At 39.4% G+C, this 27,137-nt stretch overlaps 3 protein-coding genes across 12 annotated transcripts in view; 2 read left to right on the forward strand and 1 right to left on the reverse strand.

The window, feature by feature from the left end:
- The window catches only part of aplp2 (amyloid beta (A4) precursor-like protein 2), a 50,712-nt gene extending 50,344 nt beyond the window's left edge, over positions 1-368 (reverse strand). For 3 of the 7 annotated variants that reach the window (XM_040037822.1, XM_040037817.1, XM_040037820.1), the window contains exon 1: positions 62-368. In XM_040037822.1, coding sequence (XP_039893756.1) covers positions 62-133 — 72 coding nt within the window. In that variant the 5' untranslated portion in view covers positions 134-368. The remainder of the gene's footprint in view (positions 1-61) is intronic. The other 4 variants (XM_040037819.1, XM_040037821.1, XM_040037815.1 and 1 more) reach the window with 2 other exon arrangements.
- A 4,074-nt stretch (positions 369-4,442) lies between these two features.
- prdm10 (PR domain containing 10) lies at positions 4,443-16,151 on the forward strand. 4 transcript variants are annotated; one of them, XM_040037742.1, is made up of 24 exons: positions 4,443-4,963; positions 6,088-6,221; positions 6,505-6,666; positions 7,194-7,253; positions 7,343-7,447; positions 7,884-8,058; positions 8,226-8,467; positions 8,654-8,854; positions 9,006-9,078; positions 9,233-9,350; positions 9,449-9,569; positions 9,884-10,153; positions 10,282-10,293; positions 10,496-10,840; positions 11,919-12,074; positions 12,171-12,350; positions 12,428-12,538; positions 13,116-13,316; positions 13,409-13,543; positions 13,660-13,830; positions 14,287-14,424; positions 14,610-14,784; positions 14,875-14,972; positions 15,238-16,151. In XM_040037742.1, the coding sequence occupies exons 2-24, from the start codon at positions 6,150-6,152 to the stop codon at positions 15,424-15,426; spliced, it is 3,510 nt and encodes a 1,169-aa protein (XP_039893676.1). In that variant the 5' UTR covers positions 4,443-4,963; positions 6,088-6,149; the 3' UTR covers positions 15,427-16,151. The 4 variants fall into 4 exon arrangements, with proteins under 4 accessions (XP_039893676.1, XP_039893679.1, XP_039893678.1 ...); XM_040037744.1 differs by lacking the exon at positions 4,443-4,963 and adding an exon at positions 4,992-5,234; XM_040037743.1 differs by lacking the exon at positions 4,443-4,963 and adding an exon at positions 5,269-5,864.
- Positions 16,152-19,978: 3,827 nt separating this feature from the next.
- Positions 19,979-24,198, forward strand: si:ch211-151h10.2 (uncharacterized protein LOC567699 homolog). The gene is made up of 9 exons (XM_040037830.1): positions 19,979-20,258; positions 20,795-21,047; positions 21,123-21,184; positions 21,320-21,458; positions 21,880-21,998; positions 22,083-22,263; positions 22,411-22,494; positions 22,579-22,674; positions 22,752-24,198. The coding sequence occupies exons 1-9, from the start codon at positions 20,110-20,112 to the stop codon at positions 22,926-22,928; spliced, it is 1,260 nt and encodes a 419-aa protein (XP_039893764.1). The 5' UTR covers positions 19,979-20,109; the 3' UTR covers positions 22,929-24,198.
- Positions 24,199-27,137: the final 2,939 nt, after the last annotated feature.

Consider the following 27,137-nt stretch of genomic DNA (forward strand, 5'->3'; position numbering starts at 1 on the left):
GGATCTTAGACTAACCTGGTAGGCCTACACAGTAAATCAGGAAACATTTCTTCTCACATACCTCAATGTAGCCGGCCAACGTTGGAACCACAATGCCCAAAATAAGGACAGATATCGCTGGGACCGAACCCATCTTCCAGGATCTCGGATAATGCTACTGTAAATAACTTATATCCTGTGAGCTATTTCTGTAAGGTGACCTCCGAGAGAATAAAGACCAAATCAAGTCCAGGGAACAATCTGATGATCAGACCCCGACGAACGAGACGAGTCCTGCTTCGCTTGTTTTGTTACCCGAGCTCGACAGAAAACGTTGGAGGGGGGGGCTGACTGTCGCTCTCCTCTGGAAATGTGGATTGTGTGTCTGTGGCGCGGCTGATCTGCCCCTGCTGCCTCCTCCCTCCCCTGGTTCCTCCGATCCAGAGCAGTGCGCACTGCGCCATCAGGCGGCTAGCGCGCAAACACCATCCACCCAAAAATATAAAGCACATTAGAATTAACAGCTGACGCAAAATTATTGGGACACTTATTGGAGGAATAATGTCATTTACTAAATGAAATATACCTAACTATATTTATCTGCAGTAAGCTGTGGGCTATAAGACTTCTTCACTTAAAGACGAACTTATTTTCAGACAGTGAGCTTTTGTGCCAACGTTTCCGGAAACGAGGAATATGGGCGAGTTTCTTTTTCATGTGTCACTTAAAGTCAGTACCGCTGCATTTTTATAATAATAAATGTATACATAAAATTTATGAACACAAAATGAAAGGTAGCAGCATTACTGGTCACAACCACTTGGCTTGTACTTTATTCATCTTAAAAGCTTGAGCAGAATCCCGAAGCATAATTTTAACCCATCTGAATCTTCAGGTTTGCATTACTATTACTGCACCACAAATGTGGAGTACAGTTGGCTTTAAAATGTTTACATAATAACAATAATAATTTGACATAATCTCTACACACATTCTTTTACACACATTTACTGACATACTGATGCCAATGATTTAATATTTTTAACAGATTAGTGGAATAAGCTTTTACATACTTAACTAAAAGAAAACAATGCAACAATACTACACATATATACGGTGTATATAATGCATATATAATTTGCAAACCTTTGAAACAGATAAAATGAATAACTCTTAGGACCTAAGACCTCCCACACATTTTGATGAATATAAGTGTATAAATAAATTAGGAGCAAACCAACAATAACCTTATAAATAAGAATATCCCAGTGGTTGAATCCACCCAACCCATGCATACAATGTTCAGCGGTGAATAAGAGTTTTAAAACTTGTAACGAACCTCAGTGCGCTTGATAGACGGAAACTAGCATATGTAGGTCTTCCCTGGACACATGCATATAAGTAACATCACTGTAATCAAGTCCAATAATAAAAGTGGAAACTACAACGCTCTGTCTTGCCTCAAATGAGAAACAGGACTTTCTTCTAAAGTAAAACCCAAGTTTCAGTTTATATTTCTTGACCAGCTGCTTAATGTGAGGTGTAAACAATAGTGAGTCATCAATTGTAATTTCAAAGTACTTGTACTGAGATACTAACTCAATCTCAGAACCTTGAACTGTAGTAATACATGAAAGGTTCAGTTTTCTATTAGATTTCTAATTTAAGAACATCACTTTAGTTTGTTTAGCTTTCTCTTTTAGCTTTTTAAATCAGAAAGGTTATGCTGTAATGTTGTGAATGGGACTGAAGCTGAAAGAGAGCATGGCTAGGAGTACATCATCATATGGCAAACAAATAAACAGTCTTGTACATGTGGAGGTCTGGATGCCAGGTCTATGGAGACGTTCAACCTGAAAGCTCTGAAGAAGCTTTCAGGATTCTTTTGGGCATCTCTGTCTTTCCTCAACGGTCCATTTGGCAAAACTTACTCATTTAGGCTGTTAGCTAAACAGAACATGTTCAGGGAAAAGCACTTTTCACTAAAACGATACCCGTTGATACTTGTCTTGTTCATAGTATTTGTATACAAACATAGTGAATAGACTTTGACTATTTTACAAGATTGCAAATGATGTGAGCAGCATGCCTCAGTTTTGAACATAACATCACAGAAGAAAATTAGATTTTCTTTGTTTACATAAGGTAATTATAAACACACAGTCGCACACACATGCAGCTTGGGTGTTTTGTGACTTGAGTTTGTTTTACTAGAGTGTCAGTTCTATTTCTCTCTGATGGTTTATTGAAAAAAGCCTCATGTAAATTTGATTTTTGCTCCAGGCAGCATGCACGGATCGGTTATTAATTTTTATAACATCAGTTGTTAGATGTGTCAGAGCAATTCTAATTTGCATATGTTTAGATTAATTTTGGTATGTGTCAGTTTGATCCCCAGATACCTGAGTAAAAATACATCCAGAAAAAAAGAGAGATAATTAATTTCCTGTTTCGGCTTGCCAGTTAATATAGTCCAATGAGAATGCAACAAATGACATGTTTACTTTGTTGTTGTTGTTTTAAAATTATTTATTTAATAAAAAATTGCTTTGGCTGTATGAAATAAGTTCACTTGAATGTAATGCTACCTGTTAATTAATTAGTTATCTGAAGGCATTCAAAATCAAACGTGAACTGTGGAGTTACATTTCAGAGGTTTAAGGAATTGTCTCAGTATGAAGTAACCAAACTCACAACGAAGTGTCAGTTTCCCCCAGTTAAGTATTTAGTACTCATTCATTACATGAAATCAGCAGGATCTAGTGGGTTTGTGTTGTGGACTTGATGTCAAATATAATCAGACCCATGAAGTCAATCTAGCAGTCATTATAACTTCCTGGGTAGACATTACAAGTAAGATTTAGATCATGGATGTCAAACTCATTTCATACTGTGGGTCACATACACTTTGATTTTAAGTGGCCTGAACCAGTGAATATATATATATATATATATATATATATATATATATATATATATATATATTAAAAAAGTAGACCAGCAGAAAATAACAGATGTGAAAAAACAGGAAGTTTTCTGTGATTTCCCTGTTTATATATTACTTATTTACTTTGGGATAGTATGAATGGCAATGAGGGAAGTGTTTATCAGAAGCCAAAGCTGTAAAACTTATGAAAATACAGTTAAAAGTTAAACATTTATGCCTTGCTTCACATTTCCTAAAGCCAACCTAGTGGGCTAAATTGGATTCCGTTCTGGCCACCGGGCTTTATGTTTGACACCCTTGATTTAGATGATTTCTCATTCTTGTTAGCAGATTCTCTTAAGCATACTAGGAAGCATCACCAGGTTTATTCACAGATACTCAGTGTTTCAGTCTGGGTTTCAGCCAAACCACTTGAGGACAATGAGAAACTCATCTTGAAGTTTCTTGCTTCAGATCAGTTCTAGCCAGTCTCCCTGTTGCTGTACTTTTTCGAATAGGTAAGAGATGGTTTTCCTCAATAAAAGTCATTTGAATGCTCTTCAAAACACACAAAGCAGGGTTTCACATATCTTTTACAGTCTATTCTGTGCAGCGGCTCCACCATAAAAGGCAAAGTCGTAATATTTTTCTGCAGTGAGGTTATTCCACTGACAATCTTGCTCATATACTTAGTCCAGGCTGTTATCTGAATGAGGAGCTCAAGTCTTTCCTAAATTGCTGCATTTCACAATTATGGATGGCCTTCTGTTCAAACACTCAAAGTTCTCTTAATGGTTTTGTAAAACAAACAAACAAAAAATAACAGGAAATGACAAATGGTGGGTGATTGAGCATAGACTGAAGTGCAAGAATCAATGATTGTTTATATTGCACTTGATTGAAGTGATGGCAAATCTACTTTTATAGCAATCAAACAAAGCAACCACTGTGGCCTAATTTCTTGAAGGTTACAAACGTTACTGGATCGCAAACCCAGTAGTATCATACTAGAATAAATAATTTTAATACTGCATTAAAAGCGAGATAAACATGAAAAACCTCTACCAGGAGTATTTGGCTCTCTCTAGTGGAGATCTAAGGGCACTAGCATTACAACTATGAGAGCAATATACATATTCAATCCCTGTAATATTCTGGATATTTATAATTGAGCTATTTATATATATTAGAGCTATTTCTTTTATTATTATTTAACTTTGTACTATATTGTATTATTAAACTTCATTTAATCTGTTACTGTTCTTATTGTTTTGCAGCAACTGTAATCACATAACTTACGTAGGAATGAATAAAGTATTCTGATTCTGCAACATCACTGCAAGAAAAACAGGCATTTCATTGTTCCGGTAATCAGCTTCAAAAGACACTCAGACATTAGTAATAGAATTGTCTGAAACTAAGTATTACAACTAATAAGAATTAGCACATAGAAAAGATACGCTGTTGCAGGTGGATTTCGGACCTTTTCAGGCCAAAACAGTAACAACCGGAAGTACCGGAAATAAATCTGTATTACAGCTAAATTGACTTGATGATCGTTACTTTCTACGCGTCCACGACAGGGAATCGACCAGTAGTGCTTCCAGTGGTATTTAAGTCACAACTCCACTCTTTAATAGACATAAAAAAAATATTTATATGTACAAATAAAGAGATTTATTTGTATATTCCACATATGGATGTGGTAAAAATGTTACCACAACTTTGAAAGGTTGCGAATCGCCTCTGTAGATGTGATTAAATATAATTGGATGACCACAGGGTATAATTTTTTGATTGGCTGTAAATGAACTGCTAAAACTGAAATGTTATAACTAGAACGAAAGGAAGTTACAACTATAACATCAGTGTTTATTTTAAAATAATTTATATGTCCTCTGAATACAAAAAAACATTTTGTTAAAATAACGTCTTAAACTAACACACCCGCCTGTTCTTAAGTAACTAACTGCCAATCAGAAACCACGAGCTTGCGAGTTACCAGGCAGATTATGTTAATATATGCAATGCGGCCATCTCTGCAGCTACCATTCTGAGGTAAGAACAACTTGTACGTTTTCCAGAAAATTAAAGAAAACCCGGGACTGATTAACGACCCGTTCTGTAGCTCGATCGCTTCGTAGTCTCTCCGTTACTGTACATTAAATGTGCGGATTGTTTAAGCGTAGCTAAATCGGTACAAAATGTATTTTTTTCTGTAGGTCTCTTCAGATGTAGCCGTTGTTGTTAGTCCCACCCAAAATGGAGCCTGTTCTTCCTTGTTCACAGTAGACTTGAAGGGCTGGACTCAACTAGAAATGGGGGACGGGTGGGTCTACCCAAATAATTCAGGCCCTTAGCGCTTCAAAACCAATGTTCCTAAAAAATGTAAAATGTGGTCCATGTCATTCAGCTTGACAAGTTATGTTTGTCTCAAAGTGCGGCCTTACATTGGGACTATATGAGCGTAATGCTAATGTAGCAGTGCAGTATATGCCCGGGTTTCTACAGCACTGGTTTTTGTGGTATGGTCCGGTTGGGACTGAGAACCTGCGGGGTTAAAATAGGGGGGAATTGAATCTAATATTGATTATACCAAGTAGATTTCTGAATGACTTTACCGAGACATGATTTTTCACCGTGGTTTTTGTGCCGATGTGCGGTTGTATTTAGACACAGTTTTCCGGGCGGCCTTGCCGGCAAACCGCCTTTTCCCTCGTACCCCCGCTGAGAGTCTTGTGTGTCCTTTCTGTGCACGAAGAAACATGCTGCCTTTATTTTGGCTTGCATGCTCTGTCACCCGAGCGAAACACTGTCTGGCGAGCCAAAATTTCAGCTTCAAACGGCCTATGGGCTCGTATCTTTTTCCATGTAGCCCAAAAGTGGCTACTGCAGTACTCCATTGTTGCAGCTTCACAGCTAATAATACAACGACAAGTATAATATGACATCGATGAAGGTGTGACAGACACCCATTCATAAATATACTTAACAATATTAACATTTCTGTAGAAAAAAAAACAACTGCAAAAAATGTAATTCTGAATGCTAGTCTATGATTTTAGACGTCAAACTACCAATGACATGAGCGTCTCCCCTTCTGTATTAGCTATTCTATTTATCGTTATGTTTTGTTATTTTAATTAAAATAACACAAATCCTCTTATCTCTGTGGATTGCAGACACCGCGGCTGTCTAAGGAGGGAAGTTATCGTTGTGGTGAAAGGCCTGGCACCTTGCTGCCATGGAGACCAAGCAGGAACCCTCAGCAGTGTGGAGTCAGACTGTTAACAGTGACTCAAGCAACGGCACACAGGTCCACCGTCTTATTTGATTTGTCTGAACAGCTACAGCAGAGTCATACAAACTGAAAAGATGCAAGATGTGTAATAATAATAATTTAAGCATGTTAACAATTGATCTTTTGCACACACCCACTTTCTGTCAGCTGGCACAGGTGGCTGCTAAATCGTCAATTCACCATTTACTTTTATGGAAAAGAGTGACCCATCTAAATAAATGTTTCCTGCTCATCAAATCGGATGTAATATTGCTGCAGATGGTTCAAAGCTTTTGTGTTATGTATACACATGTTGCAGGTGCATTTTGAAGGTGGCACTGTGGCCCAAATAGTGTACAGTGGGGATCAGGCAGACAGAGGACAGCAGCAGGTGGTTTATACAGCAGATGGAAACTCCTATACCTCGGTAGAGTCTGCAGAGCACACACTGGTCTACATACACCCTGCAGATGGCACTCAGGTAAGATGGGATCTTATTCAGAGGAGAGATATTTTTATCTGACATTTTAGGCATGAACATGCCATGTGTAAGTAGGACGATATGCCCTGTTAGGCAGGCAGTGTTTGGTGTTTAATACAAACAGGACACAATGTGTTATGTGTTAACTAGGCTCCTGTTTTATGAAAGCCATTCTTCATGACTTATATAAGACAGTTTGCAAAAAATAATAATTATACTTAGTTTATAAGTTTCAAGTAATGCTGTTGATGTCCAAATATTCTCTATGAGCCAAAAGTTCAGGTATCAGGTTTTTTTTTTCATGTCTTGGCTCTGTGGTGTCAATTTGGACAGATATTCCTAATATGGATAAAACAGACAAACAAGCCAACTGTTTAAAGTTAAAGAAGGTTGAAATAAAAGGAGGGGAACTGGAACTAAAACAGATGGTTTCAGGCAGTGGATGGATGGCGGCCTGTTCACTTAGGCCATGTGCTGACAACATTATTCACTGCAAAGTACACATACTCACCTCATTGTTCTTTCAGACCGTATTTGCTGATCAGCCACAAGTGGCTTACATTCAGCAGGACGGTACAACTCAACAGGTGAGTTTATCAGCTATTGTCAAATTACCTGCTCTCTTTGCACCACATTGTTTTTAGAGAACCCTTAACCAATTAAATGTCGTTTATAGGTCACAGTGCTACTGCCTGGCGGGCAGAACATGAATGCAGCCAATCTGCATGTTCTCAGTAATGTAGCAGATGCGCCACAAGCTATCCTGGAGCCGGTTTCCCAGGTGAGGATGCATTGTTTGTGTGGAGCTGTTTAGCTTTTCAAACAAGTAAATAGCCTTTGTCTGCTTTTGTTTTTAACATCCATTCAGGTACAAAGTAGAGGAAACACAAGCACAAACTGTTTCATGAATGATGAGCTTCATCTTTCTAATTGACAAATTCAAGCAGAAACATTATTTTGTAATTCCATTACCAGTTATTGCTGCAACCAGATGCATGCAGTCTTTCTTTTTCTGCTGACATACTGCACTGCATAAATAATGACATATGATGGATTAGCAACAAAAATCATCCTGAGAAATCTCACTAGCTAACATTTTCATTTCAGCATCAGTCCCTCAAAAAGAATATAGAAAAATGTTTCCTGACTTTAAAATGACTACGTGATCAAAGAATGTTGTTACATTGTTTGGAATCCCCCCTCCACCCCTCCCACAGGAGCAGTTGTCTGTGTCCAATTCTCTCACCTCCATGGGTGACATCGCAGACCCTCCTTCTAGTCCTCTTGGGGCCACAGACTCAACAGACGATTCTGATGAAGATGAGGATGAAGACTCTGAGATGGACGACTGGGAACTGCATCAGCCTCAATCATTTAACCCTCACAACCTCTGTAAGTGTTGTCAATAAAAGTCCAATGTTATGGTTATGCTTCCTCATATGGGTTGCCAAAATGCCTTTTTAGATTTTAGTGAAAGTGAGTTTCCTTAAAAGGTTTTCAGTTAGATTTTTTTTTATACCTATTGGTGGTGACTTTGCTCTTTTTTTGTGTTCTGTCAGGGTGCGAGGAGTGTAATATTGCAAACCCCTCAGTTTGTCTGAAGCACGGTCCTCTCCACCCCATCCCCAACCGGCCGGTGATGTCCAAAGCAAGAGCCAGTCTTCCTCTGGTCCTGTACATTGACCGCTTCCTGGGCGGAGTGTTTTCTAAGAGACGCATCCCAAAGCGCACACAATTTGGTCCTGTGGAGGGGCCACTGGTTCCACAGAGCGAGTTGCAGGACCACTACATTCACTTGAAAGTAAGTAATTGCTGCACAGCACTGATATTTACAATATTTATTTAATTGTATTTTCTTGCACTGTAAAAATGTAAGTGAGAATTCTGGGAAAATACAGGATACCACAAAGTTTTTATGTCTATATAAACAGCTCCTAAGCAGAGATTTAAACTGGATTGGTGGTCTGTCTTTCTTTTTTTTACTAAGGTGTGTCTGCTGGATGCAGAGAAGGATGGAGAGAAGTCTAATGACATGTGGTTGGACCTTTCTGATGAGGACAGTTGCAACTGGATGATGTTTGTGAGACCTGCTCAGAATCACCTAGAGCAGAACTTGGTGGCCTACCAGTACGGCTCAGAGATATTTTACACAACTATCAAGAATATCCAACCCAAGCAAGAGCTAAAGGTCAGTGTTGTTCAGAGCAGAATGCATTCATTTGAGTTTGATTTAACTGCTTTAAGAGGCCGCAAACCAGAACTAATAGAGTGTGAAAAACATGAAGGATATCTAAAGAAACCACTGGAGTCTGTCTTTTTAATGAGATTTTCCATTGCAGGTCTGGTATGCAGCATCATATGCAGAGTTTGTAAATCAAAAAATTCATGATGTTACAGAAGAAGAGAGAAAAGGTTTGTCTCAGCACTCCGTCCTTACTGTTCTTAATATTAACGCCATGCCTGTGTCCTGCTTATTTTAATCTGAAGTATTAAACTATCAGAAAGGTGATGTGTTATTGTTTTTGTCGTGGTTCCTTCTGTTTCTCACTTTCTCCTGTTTCTACAGTGCTTCGGGAGCAAGAGAAGAACTGGCCTTGTTATGAGTGTAACCGTCGCTTTGTGAGCTCTGAACAACTGCAGCAACATCTCAATATGCACGATGACAAATTAAACTCTGTTACCAGGTAAAACTTTTTTTTTTATCACCTTATCTCAAATTGTTCTTTTTATTTTTAATGCATTCAGCCCCGATCACGTTTTCACTGTTGTTCAAATCGCACAGGTCTAGAGGCCGGGGCCGAGGAAGAGGCAGGAAGAGGTTCGGGACAGGAAGACGACCTGGACGCCCACCTAAATTTATACGTTTGGATCCACCAGTAGATACTGGTGGAGAGAAGACAACAGTAAGTGGCGCATTAATACATGCTGTGTTGATTAATGGAGTAGGTCAAGATTTAACACTGATTTGAGATAATTTATAGACAAAGTGATTCTTTGGAAAGTTACAGATTAAGATATTATGAAGCAATCATTTGAAATCCTAATGCATAAAATAGTTGTTTGATGAGAAAAAAAGTCGTTTGTACTTTTGTCTTAGAGCAAAGTAAAAGAACTAAAATGTTAACTCATCAAATCATAACATTAGTCAAAAAATGCTAAATAGGGAAATGATGAGTAGGAAGACTAAATGACAATATCCCCTTTATCTTTTTATTAGGAAATGCTCGAATTGACAGAGAAACCAGTGGAAGACCACGCAGAGGGAGCTCAGAATGGGCTCAAGGTGGTGGAGATAGAGTCAGAAGGGGAGGTCGGGACAGAGACAGAGAGTCAGCTTATACCTCCTGCTGGGGAACCCGTTCCAGAGTCTGTAGCGCCGCCCCCCAGTACAGACCTGCCTATTCCATTAAAGGAGGATCCGGCACAGAGCGTCCAATCAGATGCTCATCTCACATCGCAAGACATGCGTCGTGCCAAGAGAATACGGGTAAAACTGGAGATTCTGTCTGCTTAAAGGCAACATTTACCTTTTCATTTAGCTTATGTGGTGCCATAGTGCCCATGCTTGCTTTACAACAGTGTGTCTCTCTTCCTCAATGCCTGCTTCCCTCACAGATGGATGTGCAGGTAGGTGGAACCTGGAGGATGACTGAAAAACGCAAGGTTCAGGGATTCATTTTGTCATTTTCCATAGTTTAATGTTTTTCTCAGGAGATACCCTCCTCTGCCACACTCCACTGCATCTGTCAGCCTCTTTGTGTGTCTTAGCTGATTTCAGAAAACATTGCTGAGGTATCTGCTAGTAGATCTCTGTCTCTCTCTTTTGCAGAATGCAGCGCTGCAGCACCTTTTTATCAGGAAGAGTTTCCGTCCTTTTAAATGCACCCACTGTGGGAAGGCCTTCCGGGACAAAGACAAGCTGGAACAGCACCTGCGAGTCCATGGTCGGGAAGCCTACACCTTTTCCTGCCACATTTGCAGCAAGAGCTTCACGACTGATTCGGCCCTGGATGATCATCTCCTGGTGCACACAGAGAATCGCTCCTATTCTTGTCTCCTGTGCCCAGAAACTTTTGAAAGGCTGGACCTGCTCAAAGACCATGTAGGCGTCCATGCTGTGGATGGCTTCTTTGCTTGTCCTACGTGCAAGAAGACATTTAGTGATTTCATCCAGGTTAGTGAAACAGTGATTTTTAAATGAGCTAACAGCTAGCCTTCAGGGCTAACAGAATTTGTTGGACATGACCTTAGCTAACGTGTGACATTTTAGCTGACCAACAGTTGTACAGCTCTGACCTTGTACCTGAAATATTTTTCTGTTCTTGTTTAAAAAAGTCTTTTGTCATACAAGGTGAGATGAAAAAAAAAAATCAGACTCCACCTGCTTTTAACTTTGGCTACAGTTCCTACGACTTGCTCCTGCTAGAATTTTATTTTGAAGACAAGGTAGAGAAAGAAGGTTATTTTCACTAAATATTTGCTCCCACGGTGTGTGCATGTGTGTGAATGCTAGATTTAAAAAGATAAAAGTGCTGTATGGATGTTTGACTGAATAGTAGCAAGTGTTTTGAGTGCTCAAATTATGTAGAAAGGTGCTATATAAGTTTCATTCCATTTACCTGAGCCCATTTTAGGTGTGAAATCTGTGGTTTTGTCTGTGCTTTCACACTGGAGACTCAGACCACGTCACTGGTGATTTTCTTCGACAGGAAGGTCGGGTCGGTTTGACAGAGAATTTCATAATTGTTCCTTTACTTGAGTTTGAGGTCCTGAGTGAAATTACAAGGTGTCAGAATGAGACCTTCAGGTATTGATACAAGTGTAGAGCATCCAGAGCAGGTTGTTGCTGCAGAAAGAGAAAACCTTTAAGGGGGCAGTCAAATTTAAATCATGTACAGCTTTTGGTTTCATGGGCATAGTCACTAAACATGTTGATCGGACCTACTTTCATGTCTATGGTTTGCAAAGAATAAACAAAAAAAAGGTTTATGAATTAAGCCATATTAGCCTATAAAGCTATTTGAAATAGCCTCATGTTTTTTTGTTTTTTAATTCTCCTTACAAGCAGCTCTAAACAGGTGGATTTAAAGCTGAATGTTTTCTTCATTTAGTAGGTCAAGGTTAAAAATGGCCCATTTCCAAGCACGTTGATGTTTTTGTGACTAAAACGTTTAATGCTGTTATGAGGTTTCAGATGTCTTTACAGACATATAGACACTCAGTTCCAGACCACAAACTATGCCTTTCTTTAGGTAAAGAAGCACATCCGCTGCTTCCATTCAGAGAAGAACTTCCAGTGCCCAGACTGTGACAAGGCCTTCTGTCGACCTGACAAGCTGCGTTTGCACATGTTGCGCCACTCTGACCGCAAGGACTTCCTGTGCTCAACATGTGGCAAACAGTTCAAGGTAAGATTAAAAGGAACAGCATTGAGAGATAACACTTGATAAGGTTAGTTTATAGTTATGTGTTCTAATCTGACATTTTTTTTTTGTCATAATAAGAGAAAAGATAAGCTGCGGGAGCACATGCAGCGGATGCACAATCCTGACAGAGAGGCCAAGAAGGCTGACCGGATCCACCGCTCCAAAACCCTCAAACTAAAGGTCCCCACCACTGACTTTGAGAGCTTCATGTTCAAATGCAGAGTGTGCATGATGGGATTCAGACGCAGAGGAATGCTGGTGAGCTACAACTCACGGAGAGATTTTAACCTGATATTGAATTCCAGTGGTCGTGACTCTTATTCTTCTGGTTACAGGTTAATCATTTGTCCAAGCGTCATCCAGAGATGCGTATTGATGACGTGCCTGAGCTAACGCTGCCAATTATCAAGCCCAACAGGGACTACTTCTGCCAGTACTGTGACAAGGTTTGTTAATCCCCCCCCCTTTCTGTCCACAGGGAGCTTGGGGATGGACTGATTTGTTTATTTTAAAGTATAGCCTGTTGTCCATCTATGCATTTATCAAATCGTGGTTGTGGAGGGGCTGGATCCTGTCTGGGTTGTCAGAGGGCAGGTCACATCAGTTTGTTTCTGATGGCAAGTAATCAGCTTTCAGTCTCATATAAATTGAGTTTTTAAACCAAAAACAACAAATTATTGGATAATTCTTCTTTCACTACCAGCAGAGGTGTTTTATGTTCTTAGTTTTCCAATATATCATCGGTTACATGTCTAAATATGTTTGTTTGGCGCTTAATAGGCGTTGCCATGGGAAACAACAACTAAAATAACTTCATGTGTCCACCTCGGTGTCATTTTTAATCACTCTTAACTGGAGCTAAAGCCAATAACTACACCTCATTATTGCCATTGTTTTATCTATGAGTAAATGCCAGGTGTACCAATTCCCACTGGAGTCAAGCGCCAGATATTAATTGGTGCCAGTTTGTTTGTATTCAGTGTGAAAGGGACCTAAATCTATCAAATGAACTGATCTCTGCAGGTGTACAAGAGTGCCAGTAAGAGAAAAGCTCACATACTGAAAAACCATCCAGGGGCAGAATTGCCTCCCAGCATCCGTAAGTTACGCCCAGCTGCTCCTGGTGAGCCAGACCCTATGTTGAGCACACACACACAGCTGACAGGTACCATTGCTACTGCACCAGTCTGCTGTCCACACTGCTCCAAACAGTACAGCAGCAAGGCAAGTGAAGTTTTATCAAAGAAGAAATTTGTTACCATAGAGATTGTTTGTAGTAATCACAATAAGGTGTGCTTTTTTTTCCTCTCTCTTAGACTAAGATGGTTCAACATATCAGGAAAAAGCATCCAGAGTTTGCTCAGCTAGCCAACACTATCCCGACTACAGCAGTGATCAGTAGCACTCCTGCAGTCATCAGTACAGATGGTACCACAGCTGAGGCTGTAGTGGTAAGAAAAGAAAAAACAAAAACATAAGGAGGATATTGCCTTAACATGGATAAATGAAAAGTTTGCCTATAGGAAATTTCATAATATTCAATGTATGGATTTTCTTTTCTTCACAGACCACAGATCTGTTGACCCAGGCTATGACAGAACTTTCTCAAACACTAACCACAGACTATAGAACAGCTCAGGGGGATTACCAGAGGATCCAGTACATTCCTGTCTCCCAGGCAGGAGGTACTTTGTCCCAGCCACAGCACATTCAACTTCAGGTGGTCCAGGTAGCGCCGGTAAGCATGAAAGTCTAATCGACATTATTTAAAAAGTTCATAGATGCTTAGGAAGCTGATAATCTCGATAGGATGCTGCCTAAAAGAATGCAGGTGTTCCATAAACTGCCAACATGCTGGTGTAAACTCATGTCTAGTTCCAGAAATGAGGCTTATATATGGTTACCTGATCAAAAGAAGAATTTCCTCTCATTATCTAATTAAGTTGACCTTGTTGATTTAAGGGTTCAAACTAGCAATTTTGAAGCTTTTGTTACTTTCTTTGTGGTTTTTGAGTTTGTAATTAGAGCTGGAAAACTACCAGCTTCTGTGAAAATTCTGGAAAATTGCTGCTTTTAGTTGTAGTTTTTGCTTCTAAAGAACCTTTCAGTCTTTGTGTGTGAAACTATGCAAGCAAAATAGTTACAGTGTTTGCTATGTATCAGTTATGTATAAGTAATATTATCTGTTTTCCAGGCTTCTTCCCCACATTCCCAGCACCCGACAGTAGATGTGAACCAGCTACACGACCCTCATGGTTACAGTCAGCACCCAATCCAGGTGCAACACATTCAGGTTACTGAGCCCTCAAGCTCTGGACAAGGTGCCACCCAGGTGAACCCACACTGACTCTGGGGATAATTTTAAGCTAGAGTAATTAGTTATTGTATTTGAGGACTCATTTAAAACAGTCGTTTTGAAACTTCAGTGTATTTGGGTAATAAGGTTTCTTTCTGCATGTTAGCGAAACCCTGTAAGCACCATAATGTTAATCGCGAATCTCTTTTTCTGATTTTCAGGTTACTGGTCAGCCCCTCAGCCCCACCTCCCAGCAGACTAGTCAGGAGTTGAGCCCTGCCCAACTGACTCCTGTCACTTTAGCCCAGAGCCACACCCTCCAGACAAGCAGCCCCCAGCAGCAGGGGACGGTGCAGCACGCTTACATTCCGGGAAACTGGAACTACCGAGGCTACTGTAAGTACCATAACCAGTCACGTGCCGTATGTTTTGATGCTTCTGTGCTCTGTGATTACCAGTCAAAATCATATATTCCTGTTCTTCCAGCGTCTGAAATCCAGATGATGACACTACCTCATGCACAGTATGTGATAGCTGAGGCTAGCACTCCTGTATCTGGAGTCAGCAGCAACCAGGTGAAAACGGTGAGTGAATTTGATATTTGTTAGATGAAAATGACAGTTGAATTTGGCTTTGTACTACACAATGAGCACATGTTTTTATATTCAGTGCTCCATACTTGAAAGTGTTGCTTAACAGTAGATGATGCTTCATAATTTACAGTTAAAAGCTGGATTACGTAAATATGCGGTAAAAATAGGAGGCGGAAACTTGAAACCTGCTTTTTCCTAGTCAAAGGAAAAAGAAAAAAGATTTATTGTATAACTTGAAATGTTATCATCCCAACAGACACACTACGTGATCTCTGAGGGTCAGACTGAGCTTGAGACGAAACAGACTCTTCCTCAGAGCACAACCCAGACACACACCGAACCACTGGAGCAGCAGCCGACGAATCAGCAAGCTACCACACAGTACATCATCACCACAACCACAAATGGTAGTGGCACCAGTGAAGTTCACATCACGAAGCCCTGAACTGTGCAGTGATGTTACTTTGCAAAGCCAGTGCAGACTCACGGACTAATCCTGCATGTTGTCCACAGCAGCTTGTACGCACATGAATAAACAAATACCTTGTCATGTGATCCTGCCACTGTCACGTGTGTATATACAGAGATGAAATGCATCAACACAGTTTTATGTGTCTGTAAAGTGTTAAATGTTGTGTTGCAAGCTGCCAGAACTTTATGAGAAAAATAAAGTCAGTCGACAGTAAAAAATGTGATGCTTTTATTTTGGACAGATTATAAATTAAAAAAAAAAACAAACCCTAACCTAAATACATGTTTTAAAAAAAGATACTGGGATTGAAACTGCTAATACTTGAGTTATTGAAGTGATGGGAAGCTTCTACAGATTTGATATCCCATTTTGCATATCTGTAATTTTGCACACATTCCTTAAAGTATTTGTAAGAAAAAAAATAAATAAATAAAAAAAGAGAATATGGAATAAATATTCCAAAATGTCAGAAATGGGTCATGGTCCTAACACATTTGTTACATGTTATCTGTTATCCTAGAATATTGTTGCTCATGTCTGGTATGATTTTACTCTGTTGAACTCTGTTACTTTTTGCTATGTGGTTGTTTTTATTTTTACAGTCTGGACTGACTTGATAATCAGAAATTTCCAGTGAGTCATTTCACATTATTTGTCTTTGTTACCATACCTCTGTTTAGTAAAGTAAATACAAACTGTTCCATTCTTTGAAGATACTCTATTGACTTTAGACGCCAGTTGTAATTGTCGTAACTGACACACAGTTCATACCTAAATGATGTTTGGTTTTATAATGCAATGTTCTTGGAGATACAGTTGCTGTTAGACTTTAAATAATCTGGAAATAACCTGGAAACCTTGAACAAGACTGCAGACATGTATTATAACTATGGGGAGCTTTACTCTAGACCTTACATCACAACTAATCCCAGAGAACCTCCTTTATTTTTAGTGTCTTTCTTATTGAAAAATGATCCAATGAAGACTTTTTTACACCACATATTAGAACACAGTTAAATATACACTCAGCAGACACGTTACTAGGCACAATTGGTTGGACCCCTTTTGACTCAGATCTGCCTTAATTCTTTGTGGGATAAATTTAACAAGGTGGTAGAAACATTCCTCAGAGATTTTGAGCCACATTGACACGATAGCATCACACAGTACAGTGAACCCACTTTCATTTCAAGAAGCTAGATTGTGACAATTAGAGTTTTGTGACTTATACTGGTGGAAGCAGCCACCAGAAGATGGTTACACTGTAATATTGTTCAATATTACATTCAGTAAAACAATACATTACAATATAGCAATTAGTACTTGCATTTGTTTTTGCAAATGCAGAGATCAGTCTGCAAAAGACAGCAGCAAAACAGAGAGTAGGAAAGGCTTTATGTGTTTGTTTTACGCTTAAAAGACACTTGAATATAAATTATTTATTTAACATTACATAACCAAGACACAATGATCACTAATAAATAGATGTCACGTGGCATGGAAGATAGACGGAAGACTTATCTTGGCCAGCTTTTATTTTCAGTAAGTCAAAGGTGACCTGAATTAACTGACGATCATCCCATGCATCTATTTTTTTTTAGCTAAGGATGTAACACCCTCCGTAAAAATCAAGGGTCCACCTGAATGGCGGGAAAAAACTTGAAAGAAAGCATTACACAAGGCAACTTTAAACATACCACAATCCTTCACCGAGCCACCCCCCCCCCCTTACCAAATCCAATCTTCCCGTGTCAAAAATAAATACTAAAAAATTTTTAAAAACCTGATCCCTCTTTACAAAACAAAGTTTGTTCTGGTTATTAGTCGTGTGTGTTGTTACTTAATGGTTGCAACGGATGGTTAGTTTACTCTAATGTTTTAATCATTGTATTCCTTTTTTTTTTTTTTTAGCAAATGTAAAACGGCAACAAAAAACAACAACTTTAAAATGTCCTTTTGTTTCTCTTTTTTTCCCCAGACTAATTCTGCTAGTCTCAATGTAGATGAGGAGCAAAACGGCAACATTACCCCGACTGGAAGTTCCCGTAATCCAACTTGAAAATGGAAAAGCTGAGTGTATTTTATTTAAAAGCTCGATGGACCTTGATGCGACAAGATTTGCAGGGGCATTCAGGACTTTCTCACACTTGGCTATGAAGCAGTTGTACCAGAGGAAAGTGTGCACCCCCCACACAACATGTCACTTTATGCTTGCTCTTCTCCTAGCCTCTGGTGTCACTTTGCAGCCACTTGTCTTATTATGTCTTATTTGTTGCGATTTAGGCACTGTGCGCATAAGCAGAGGTTTTTGCTTGGGAAGTAACCGTGTTTGTTTTCAGAGGCTTCTCTAACATTTAGTGCTCATGAAATATGTCAAACCTTTTCCTCTACTTAAAGTTAAACAGCTAGGACAGAGAATAGGAGACATCTCCCAATCTGTGTTCTTTAACTGAAACCATAAAACAAGTGGAGAGCAGTGAGTGAAGGAGCAGGGCTGAATGAGCTGGAGGAAGAGCTGCAGCTGGAGGAGGAGATCAAACTGATGTATGATCAAGACTCTCTGCTGAAAAAGGTGATATAATCAAAACAGATTTTTTGATGTTATAAAAAGGCATTAATCAAATGCATGGTCTAAAAGTAATGTCTTCAGTAGACATCTTATACACTCTACACTTAGATCCACTTGCCACTGAGTATTACGGTTATGGGCTGGGCCAAGGCTTAAATTATTTCCTGGTAGTATCCAAGGCCTCAGGTGTGGCCAACTTGCCGTACTTCTTAGGCACCTTTTTCATTGCACCTTTCTGCAACTCTGATAGTTGTCTAACTTCCCTCCGTGCTACCTTGATCTTGGCCTCTAGTCTCCTTCTCCATGGAGGGTACTGCTCCTTGTGGCCATCAGTGATGGGAATAACGGCGTTACAAGTAACTCAGTCACTCAAAGGGAATAAAACTTTCATCTTTACGTCATGGGGAGGTCCAAAGAAAGCACTCTTTTATTTATCTTTCTGTGTGACAGCCAAAAAAAAAGCCTTCTTAGCAACAACAGACGGAACTATAGAAAAGGTTCCTATCTAATTGCACAATTAGCACAAATAACACATCTAAACATATAAATCTAATCAACAAAACATGAATTTCTATTTATTTCTTATTTCTTAATATTTCAACCACTAATTGTTTCAACCTTAAATATCTAATAAAATGAACTGAAATGCGAGAGTTGCCTATGACGGCAGCTACATACTTACTTTAAGACATCAAAAATGTTTCTTTTGTATTAATATCAGAATTATTTTTGATAGCAAAGGTTAGATATGTACAAGGAAATAAGTTGAAGAAAAAAACATCCATTTTGGGAAGACCTTAATCTTTTTAAACTACTGGGAGCTGTGACACGAGTCAGTAGATTCAGTATTTTTTACTTTTTCCTCCCTCTCTGCTTTCCTGGTTACTAATAAAGATGAATAGAAAGATTATTTTAAAAAGTTTTATTTATTTTTTTTTAAGAATAAAAATCTGTTCACTTTATATTTTAAACTGACATGTATTATAGAATACTAATAATTAAAACGATTAATTTAGACTCATTTTTAGACAGATACAGAATGCTCCATAAAAGCAGCCTTGTCAAATGAATTATTTAATGCTATTGATGAGATGGGATGGTTTTGCTTTTGTTTTAAATTCTGCAAACTGACTATTAGGTTTTTAGGTGTTAAAATAAGAGATTCATTAAGAAAATAACACCATAATATACTAAAATAATAATAATATCCTAACCCTTCATCTTAATCATAACAAATGTGATAATCTCATTCTATTACTTTGAAAGGTTTTGTATACATGCATGTACAGGCACTTAAAATCAACTTAAAACGATCGACATCAGTTGACAGCTAATTTCAGGAGACTGGTGATTGCTTGGTTGCTAATTTTAATTATTATTTGAGATAATCTGTGACAGAAAAAAGCAAAAACTGTCAGTGTTCTCTCTATTTTTTAAGGCTCAGGCCCTTGCCATACTATCATTACTTGTTAGCTGATTTTGTTTGATCTTTTAAATTTTTTCTTAAAAATCTCTAATCGTGAAACCATTGGTGCCTTATTTTGGTGCCTCTTCAGGTTGAATTGATCTTGTTTGAAGTTTATTCCTGTCACAGCTGCTAGATGGCAGCATGACCTAAGAGAGCAGAAACACACTTAAACTCATATTCATTGATTATTACAACTTAAACAGACAGTGCTTACTAATCTGATTTATACACGGGGATTACTTATTGAACATGTGCTCTGTTTCATTTGTAAAGCTCAATCTTGCAGAAATAACTTGGATTGTTTGTTGCACAGATTGGAACTGGTCATTGAGTTTGTGATTCATACAGAAAGTCGTGACATTTGGAGGGCTTGTTGCCTGCTCCTGGAGTAAATAGGTGGAACTGGGCTTGTCCTTTGTACAATGGTGATCGGTATGTTAAGCACATTCCAGATGGATGGAATGCAGGGAAAGGAAAATGCCACTACCCAACTAAAACAATTCTTCCAGTTAAACCAGTTTATCATGCTTGTTCACGTGTTAATCACTTTCTCAACACAAGTACATCTACACAACCTGCTTTTATTTTTAGCCAGAATGACTGTGTCTGTGTTGCTCCTATGCCTTGTTTAACAGTCAGCTACCTCAAAAAGCAAGGGGTTTCAGGAAAGGCAGACGGGGTAAGCTGGGTGTGGGCCTGTAAATGGATGGAGCGGGTAAAGGAAGTCGGGAAGGGAGAACGTGAAGAAAGGAGCCGAAACCTGCAGAGGTAGGAAGATCACTATCTTTCAGCTACTAGCCTTTGATTTGAGTTCTTCAGTACACTGATTGTGTGGTGCTAAAGGAAGGATATGTCAGTGTAGTAATTGCTTTACAGCAAGTTTTAAAGCCAAAGTCTTCTGTGGTGGTCATGTCTTAGAACTTACCATTACACACAAGGTAAAAGATCTGAAGTAATTATAAATTAGTATACTGCCATTTTAAGCGTTAGCCTCTTTGACACAACTGGAAATACAGCTGGTCTGTTATTGTGAATTTGGAGGATTTCAAGGATACCATTATTTGTAATGTTCCATCACTATTTGTGCTGTTTTAAAAACAGGACTTTGTAAATTCCAGTCATTATGCGGCAAGCGATGATCAAACTTTAATGTTTATTAAAGGGAATTTTTGTCTGCGTAAAATTTGTGCTGGCCTGAAAGAACTTTCCCTTGTCCTTCCCATTTAGCAACCATTTAATAGTGTTTTTAATTATTAGGTAACCTTGATCTCACACTGTCTTGGTTTTGTTTGCTTTACCTACAGTTCAGCTCAAACACAAGTTGTTGCTCAGTCCCAGAACACACCGTGGTCCCAGATTGTGGGCACGTTGGGAGCCTGGTATGGCTTTACTCCAGTTTTTGTAGTTTGGTCAGTCTGCCAAGTGGAGGCACTGCCGCACCCTTCTGTACTGATAGTGGATGTGTGCTGGAGGCTACTCTTTGTGTGCCTTCTATTGATTTCTCTGGGAGGTTGCATCCATGCCCTGAAGTGCTGCCTGCAGCCAGGACAGAGCCAGGTGAGCACAGCCTCATGGACTTGTTTGTGTTTTTATTTTTGTGATATTTATTCACTGACTTTTTCTCAATTCCAGGGAGAGCCTCCAGGGACTGAACAGGAGATTGTGACTGAAATCAGGAATGACCAGTGTTTACGGTGAGGCTTTATTATTGTCACACTTATATCGCCTTCAGTTGGTATGAATGTTTTTTTTTTTTGGCAACAGTTTTCTAATAAATTACCCAAAAATTGTGTTGCATGTAGTGTAACATTTTTTACTCTTTTCTTTAGGATGTACCAGGCAAGAAACCCAGGTGTGAATATTAATCTGATTCTTGCCCTGGCTGACAGCCTGCTGCTGTGTGTGCTGCAGGAACCTCTGCCAGACCCCAATGTGCCCCACATTCAGGCTCTTCTCTCCAGACTGGAGGTAAAACAAAACCAACTTAAGGAAAAAAAATGCACCTCACCCCACCCTGATGGCTCTCTCTCTCTCTCTCTCTCTCTCTCTCTCACACACACACACACACACACACACACACACACACACACTTGCCTCGAGCCATACTTTTCATCTCCTGTGTTTTCAGTTGCGTTATGCATTTAGAGCAGTGTAAAGTCTTTGTTCGTAATATAGATCAGACCCTCTACTCAGGAATACATAGATATTCTAACCGCAGGCAACACATGCCATCACTGAGCTCCTGTCAGTCCTGCTCTGAATTAAGTAGACTGAAATGAGAAAAGAATTTAATGTTCTGTCTCTTTCTGCCTCCCCTGTCTATCGTTCTTGACAAAACAAACCCATAATACTAAGAATCAGCCTGTGAATCCTCTCTGTTTCATGTTAGTCAGTGTCTCACACACTGGAGGTGACTGATGTGGGATCAGAGGTGGGACTGGATGAGGTGGACCAAAGCTCTGTAGTGACAGAGAAACTGAAAGTCCTCCACACCTACCTGCAGCAGAGGTGAGCTGCTAGTGTACCAACCATCTGCTTCCATGGAGCCATAGTTTAGTTGCATTTATGAGACACTCTTTTTCTGTCTGACAGGAGAGTGTCCCTGCGCACTCTTGTCCAGGTGCAGGGGGACTTTGAGGCCAGTGTGAAGAACATGCTGCAGGGCTTAGATGACCTCTGGGCTCAGCTGGAGGAGCTGCATACTGGGGTCACACTCTTCAAACAGGAGACCCAAGGCCACAGAGATCTGGCCTCTGCTCAGAGAGACACACAGGTAAAGACATGTGGAAACCAGTTAGCAAACTGTAGTATAGTTTACTTTTTTATTTTCACTTTGAAGTTTTTATTTTAACAGCTGTTGTTAACATTGCTGTTTCCCTTGCCTTTGAGTGTTGTTCATGATATTGTGTGTTTGCCGTAGAATTTGTTGTCGGTCTTGGGTGACTACAGGAACAAACTTCAGTCTTGTCAGGTTCATTTGAAGGGCAGCACACAACTACTGCAGGTAAACTCCTCAAGAAAGACAAAAAGAATATGTTATTTCTGTTATTGTTGTATTCACTCAGAAATCTAATGCCCTGTTCCACAGGAGTTAACCTGGAGTCACACCCACATGAGCAACAGTGTGATCAGCAGCAGTGAGTCAGTTTGGCCAGAGCTCTTGCTTCAGTCTAATATTGAGCAGGTACACTAAACTTCAGACAAACAGCTTTAACAAGGTTTAAAAACGCACCAGGAATAAAAACATGTCTCTTCGTTCAGTTTGACAAGGTGCAGGAGAATTTCACCTCTCTGGAACAACAGATCTCTACCTTCCAGGCCCACCTGGAGGGACTCGGAAAACAAAATCAGGAAAAACATGCCGGGCCCCTCACTCATGCTGACCGGGCCACATTTATACTCGGTACCGCCACAGACGTCTTATCATGCCCACAGTAAAGTGTCTGTGGAGCACCGTAACTCCACCTCTTCCTCCACCTCTGCTTCCTCGGTGGATACAGGTACAGCCACAAAAACAGACAATACTTTCTCACTGCGCAAGAGGTCGGCGCTACATTTCTCTTCCACAATCGGACGACGTCTGCGCATATCTGGAAGGAAGAAGTGATTTGTTAAAAACGTATTTAAACGCAGATGATGTGGTAGTGAGCTAGGGAAAGAATATTCAAATGTTGATCATTTGCTGGTTGCCTAATATTTTATTATTTATTGCTCTTTGTCATTGCATTGCTTTGACTTGTATGTGTACTTTAACTTAGCTGCTTTATCTTTTCTACCTCTTGGATTTAAGAGCAGGCAAGAACAGATTTTCACTGTAAAGCACATTTCAAACACTAGGGGGCACACTTTCATCAGTTACTTCGAGAATAAACAGGGTACGATGTGGACATGTACACTGATCTCAGGTTGACTGAGCCCAGTGTACATGTATTGGGTGCATTTGTTCAAACATAAACTTAAGTCAGTCAAAAATAATTTTGAAAATTTGAATTTGGGCCAATATTTCAGGTGTTTTCTGTTATTTTAATTCACTGGATAAGGTCACCAGCTGTTCTCTTTGTGCTTGAAATGTGATTTTGAAAGTTGTATTGAAGTCTTATCCTGTACATCTCTTTGAATTTAAGAAGTATATTTTTATTGAAGGTTTCCGGTTAAAAAAAAAAAACCTATGGGAGAGGAGGCCAATATGGCAGGTATTTTTGTTACTAAAAACTGAGCGGCCCTCTAGACCATTTTTAAAAGATCTTTGATCCAAATTCAGTCACTCTGCAACGCTACACCAAAGGCGATGGTTTTCTCAGCCAGATTCCTAACGTTTCAGGCTGAAACGTGCAGGACTTCTGATAGAAACCTGTTCATTCATGGCCGCAGTTAAGCGCCTGTTGCATGGACTCTGTACAGCATGTGTGACATAGATGTCATTTTGACCATGGACTTTCCTACCATCTGCCAGATCATGCATCTGTCTGATTTTCTCACACTGTGATTGGGAGTGGTGGGGCCGACCCCTGGGGGATTTGGGATGAAAGGAATGTGAACTGAACACTGCAGGATTTGAGCTGTCACAACACCAAGATACAAACACAGTGTGTGTGTGAACTTCGCTGTAGAGAGATGTAAAGCCGGTGGAAGGAGAGATGCGTGTCTGGTTGTTTGGACTTCAAAGACACAAGAGTTTGAATTTAAAAAATAAATCGTTATGACATGCCTCATGAGTTTGTATGTAACATTTTCCACTAATCAGTAATGGAAACACAGAACATAACTGTCTTGGATGCTTGGTTACAATAACAATGACCACATCTGCTTTGAGGTCCAACAGTCAAAAGATGTTTTATTAGGTGATTTAATAAATAAATTAAAAGGGTGAGAAACAGAGCTTCAATACAAAATAGTGGGGCACATCCTGGCTGTGTCCAGATAAACTCATACCTCACATTGCTGCCGTGTGATGCCAAGGCCATCAGAGGGATGGCATCTGGGAGAGCAGATGGCATCAGATATCTGCTTGCTGAAAATGCAATAGTGAGCGAATGAAATTACCACAGGCTTTGTTTAGTTACACTAAAAGGTGGATGGCTGGCTTCCTCAGAGGCTACTCTGGTCCTGTAGCAGAGGCTATTTCAAAGCCAGCTCAAGTATGTGTTGTTTCAGAAAATATGGTTCATGGCAGAGGTCAATCCCTCGCCTTATCCTGACAATTACTCAAGATCAGGTTTCACTGGCGTACACATAGCACGCATTTGTGCTGATCCCCCCGCTGATGACACCATGCCGTAGTATAAGCAACTGCTATCTGATATCAACAAACTCAAGACCTTGTCAAGAAACTTTCTTAAGATCACAGTTAATTAAACTGTTTAAAATCCACATTAAGTTTCCATTAAGATTTAAAATGGTTGTGTGTGTGCGGGTGTGTCTGGTTGGGGTCTTGTTAAGCTTTTATAATAACGGCAGTGACATCCTTGGTGATTTATGTAGACCTACATCTGAAGAGTGCAGCCGTGACATCACTCTGTGACATATCATACATAACGTGTGTGCAAACAAGCAGTTCTTAAGTCATTTTTTTTGAACACATGAATGCATCAATCATCTTAGTATGTGATTAGATTAAATTTTAATTTTTAATCTGACTTGACATCATAAACATTTTTAAATCCGGTATATCATTTCATTCTTTTTAGATAGGTTCTACGTTAGAAACTGGACAGAAACAGTTGCTTTCAGGTTTTAGGACTCAATAATGAATAAAAGTATCCCTGATACGGCCATAAGAAGTAGGCCTGAAGTGATCGTGGCCTTGTTTTAGAGAGTGTACAGGCTGTGGAGCTGCACCATGGCAGAGTATAAATAAGAAATAAGGATTATTTTAACTGTGACTCTATCAAAGCTACTTTAATAATGTCCAAGAATAAAAATATGAAGCTGGAAATCAGAATTATAGTCCATATATTCTGTGTATTTTGATTTCTCTAATTTGACACATCTGTGACATCAGCAAATTAAATATTTTATATATACAAGATACTAGGTAATTTCAAAAAGATGTGTTTCCTTTTCAAGTACTGTTTAGTTATGGCAACTATGAACAAACAATAATCTTGGCAAATAACTCTTAGGTATGTTACAGTCAATAAAATGAATCATCGGTGGTTTGAGGCGTATTTTTCTTTCTTATTTTGACTTAAAAATGAGCTTCTAAGTTGAATTTCAGAGTTTGTTCTAAAACACAAAAGCTGTTGCATGGCTCTTATTAGGGCTGAACACAGATAGCAGGAGGGCCGTGCCACTTTTAATCAGAGTTTGTTGGAAGTAGAATGGACAGCTGCACATTGTGACAAAACATCAAAACGAGAGCCACAGATGTACGCAATTAGCAACATGGTAGACATTTGGGGAGCAAAGGTCCATAAACTCACAACTTATTATGGCTGATCTAACATGGCTGGAGGGAAGCCTAAACTCAACAGCATTAATGGGCTCTTAGTTTGGGTTGAAACATTCCACCATCCGGAGTTTAATGTCAAAGAAAGCTTAACTCCTAAAATCTTTCTCAAAACTTTCGTGCCAGTATAATGCCAGCCTGTTCTCATACTACATACCATCCAGTTCAGTGCACTTGTAGCCTATATATGTGCATGAAGGGGGTGTATATGTGCGTGCTGAGTGAGAGGGCGGCACCAATAGCCGGGAGGGAGGGAACAAACGTCACGCTCAACATGTTTCCAATCATTAGGAAATGCACAGCTTCCTGTTTGTGTAAATATTTTCTTATTTTGTTTTCCCAAGCGAGCAGGGTAGAATAATGAAGGCTGACCTCTCTGGCCTCTTGTTTTTTTTTAAATGTAGCTCACCTGCAGTGCTGACACGGATGACACCACTGGCTGCAGGGAGCGGAGAGTCAGAAAGGGAAGGGACTTTACGGGGGCAGTGCACACCACCGGCTTTTGATACCAGTTAGTAAACAGATGTGAGGCCTTTCAATAACGTTTTCATTATTTCACATTAAATTGCATGTTCTTATACCACTTGAGCATCATCTGAATAAGTATGACTGTAAGGTTTTAGTTGCGTAATAAATTTAAAACAAAAAAGGTTTTCTGCATTTGAAAGAAAAGATCTGACCAAGGGTTATTTGTGAGGTAAAAATCTCACAAAGTTATAGGATTATTCCAGATGTTGCTGTCTGCAGCATCAAATATTACATAATAAATCTTTTTAGTTTTTTTAATGACACTGAAAAAACTTCCAGTATGCACTGTATCACCTGTCTTTAATCATTTTGTTTTATCTCTGTTGCCAAAGAAACTGATGGTTTGATTTCTCAACAATCCTCCCCAAGAAATAACATTTCTTTGGAAAGGTTATGAGGCCAGATGATGCAGTTCTGATGTCCAGATTTTCTTTTCTTTTGCTTTTTTGTCAGTTATCACGAGCTCCTATGTTTAACGAATAACTCTATATTATAATGTAGACAGTATTTTGTTCTTTAACTTTGATTTTTACAAGATAAGTTATCCTATTTTCTGGATTTTCTTTTTTTTATAAGACTTCCTTTCTCAGTGTCTTATTTGATGGGCGTCTTTTAGGTGGTACAGCTAAAAGACGTCCATGGTGTGCCATAACTGACAGGAATATTAGAAG

Source organism: Simochromis diagramma, unplaced genomic scaffold, assembly GCF_900408965.1.
Source record: "Simochromis diagramma unplaced genomic scaffold, fSimDia1.1 OVJJ01000463.1, whole genome shotgun sequence".
Classification (NCBI taxonomy): Eukaryota; Metazoa; Chordata; class Actinopteri; order Cichliformes; family Cichlidae; genus Simochromis; species Simochromis diagramma.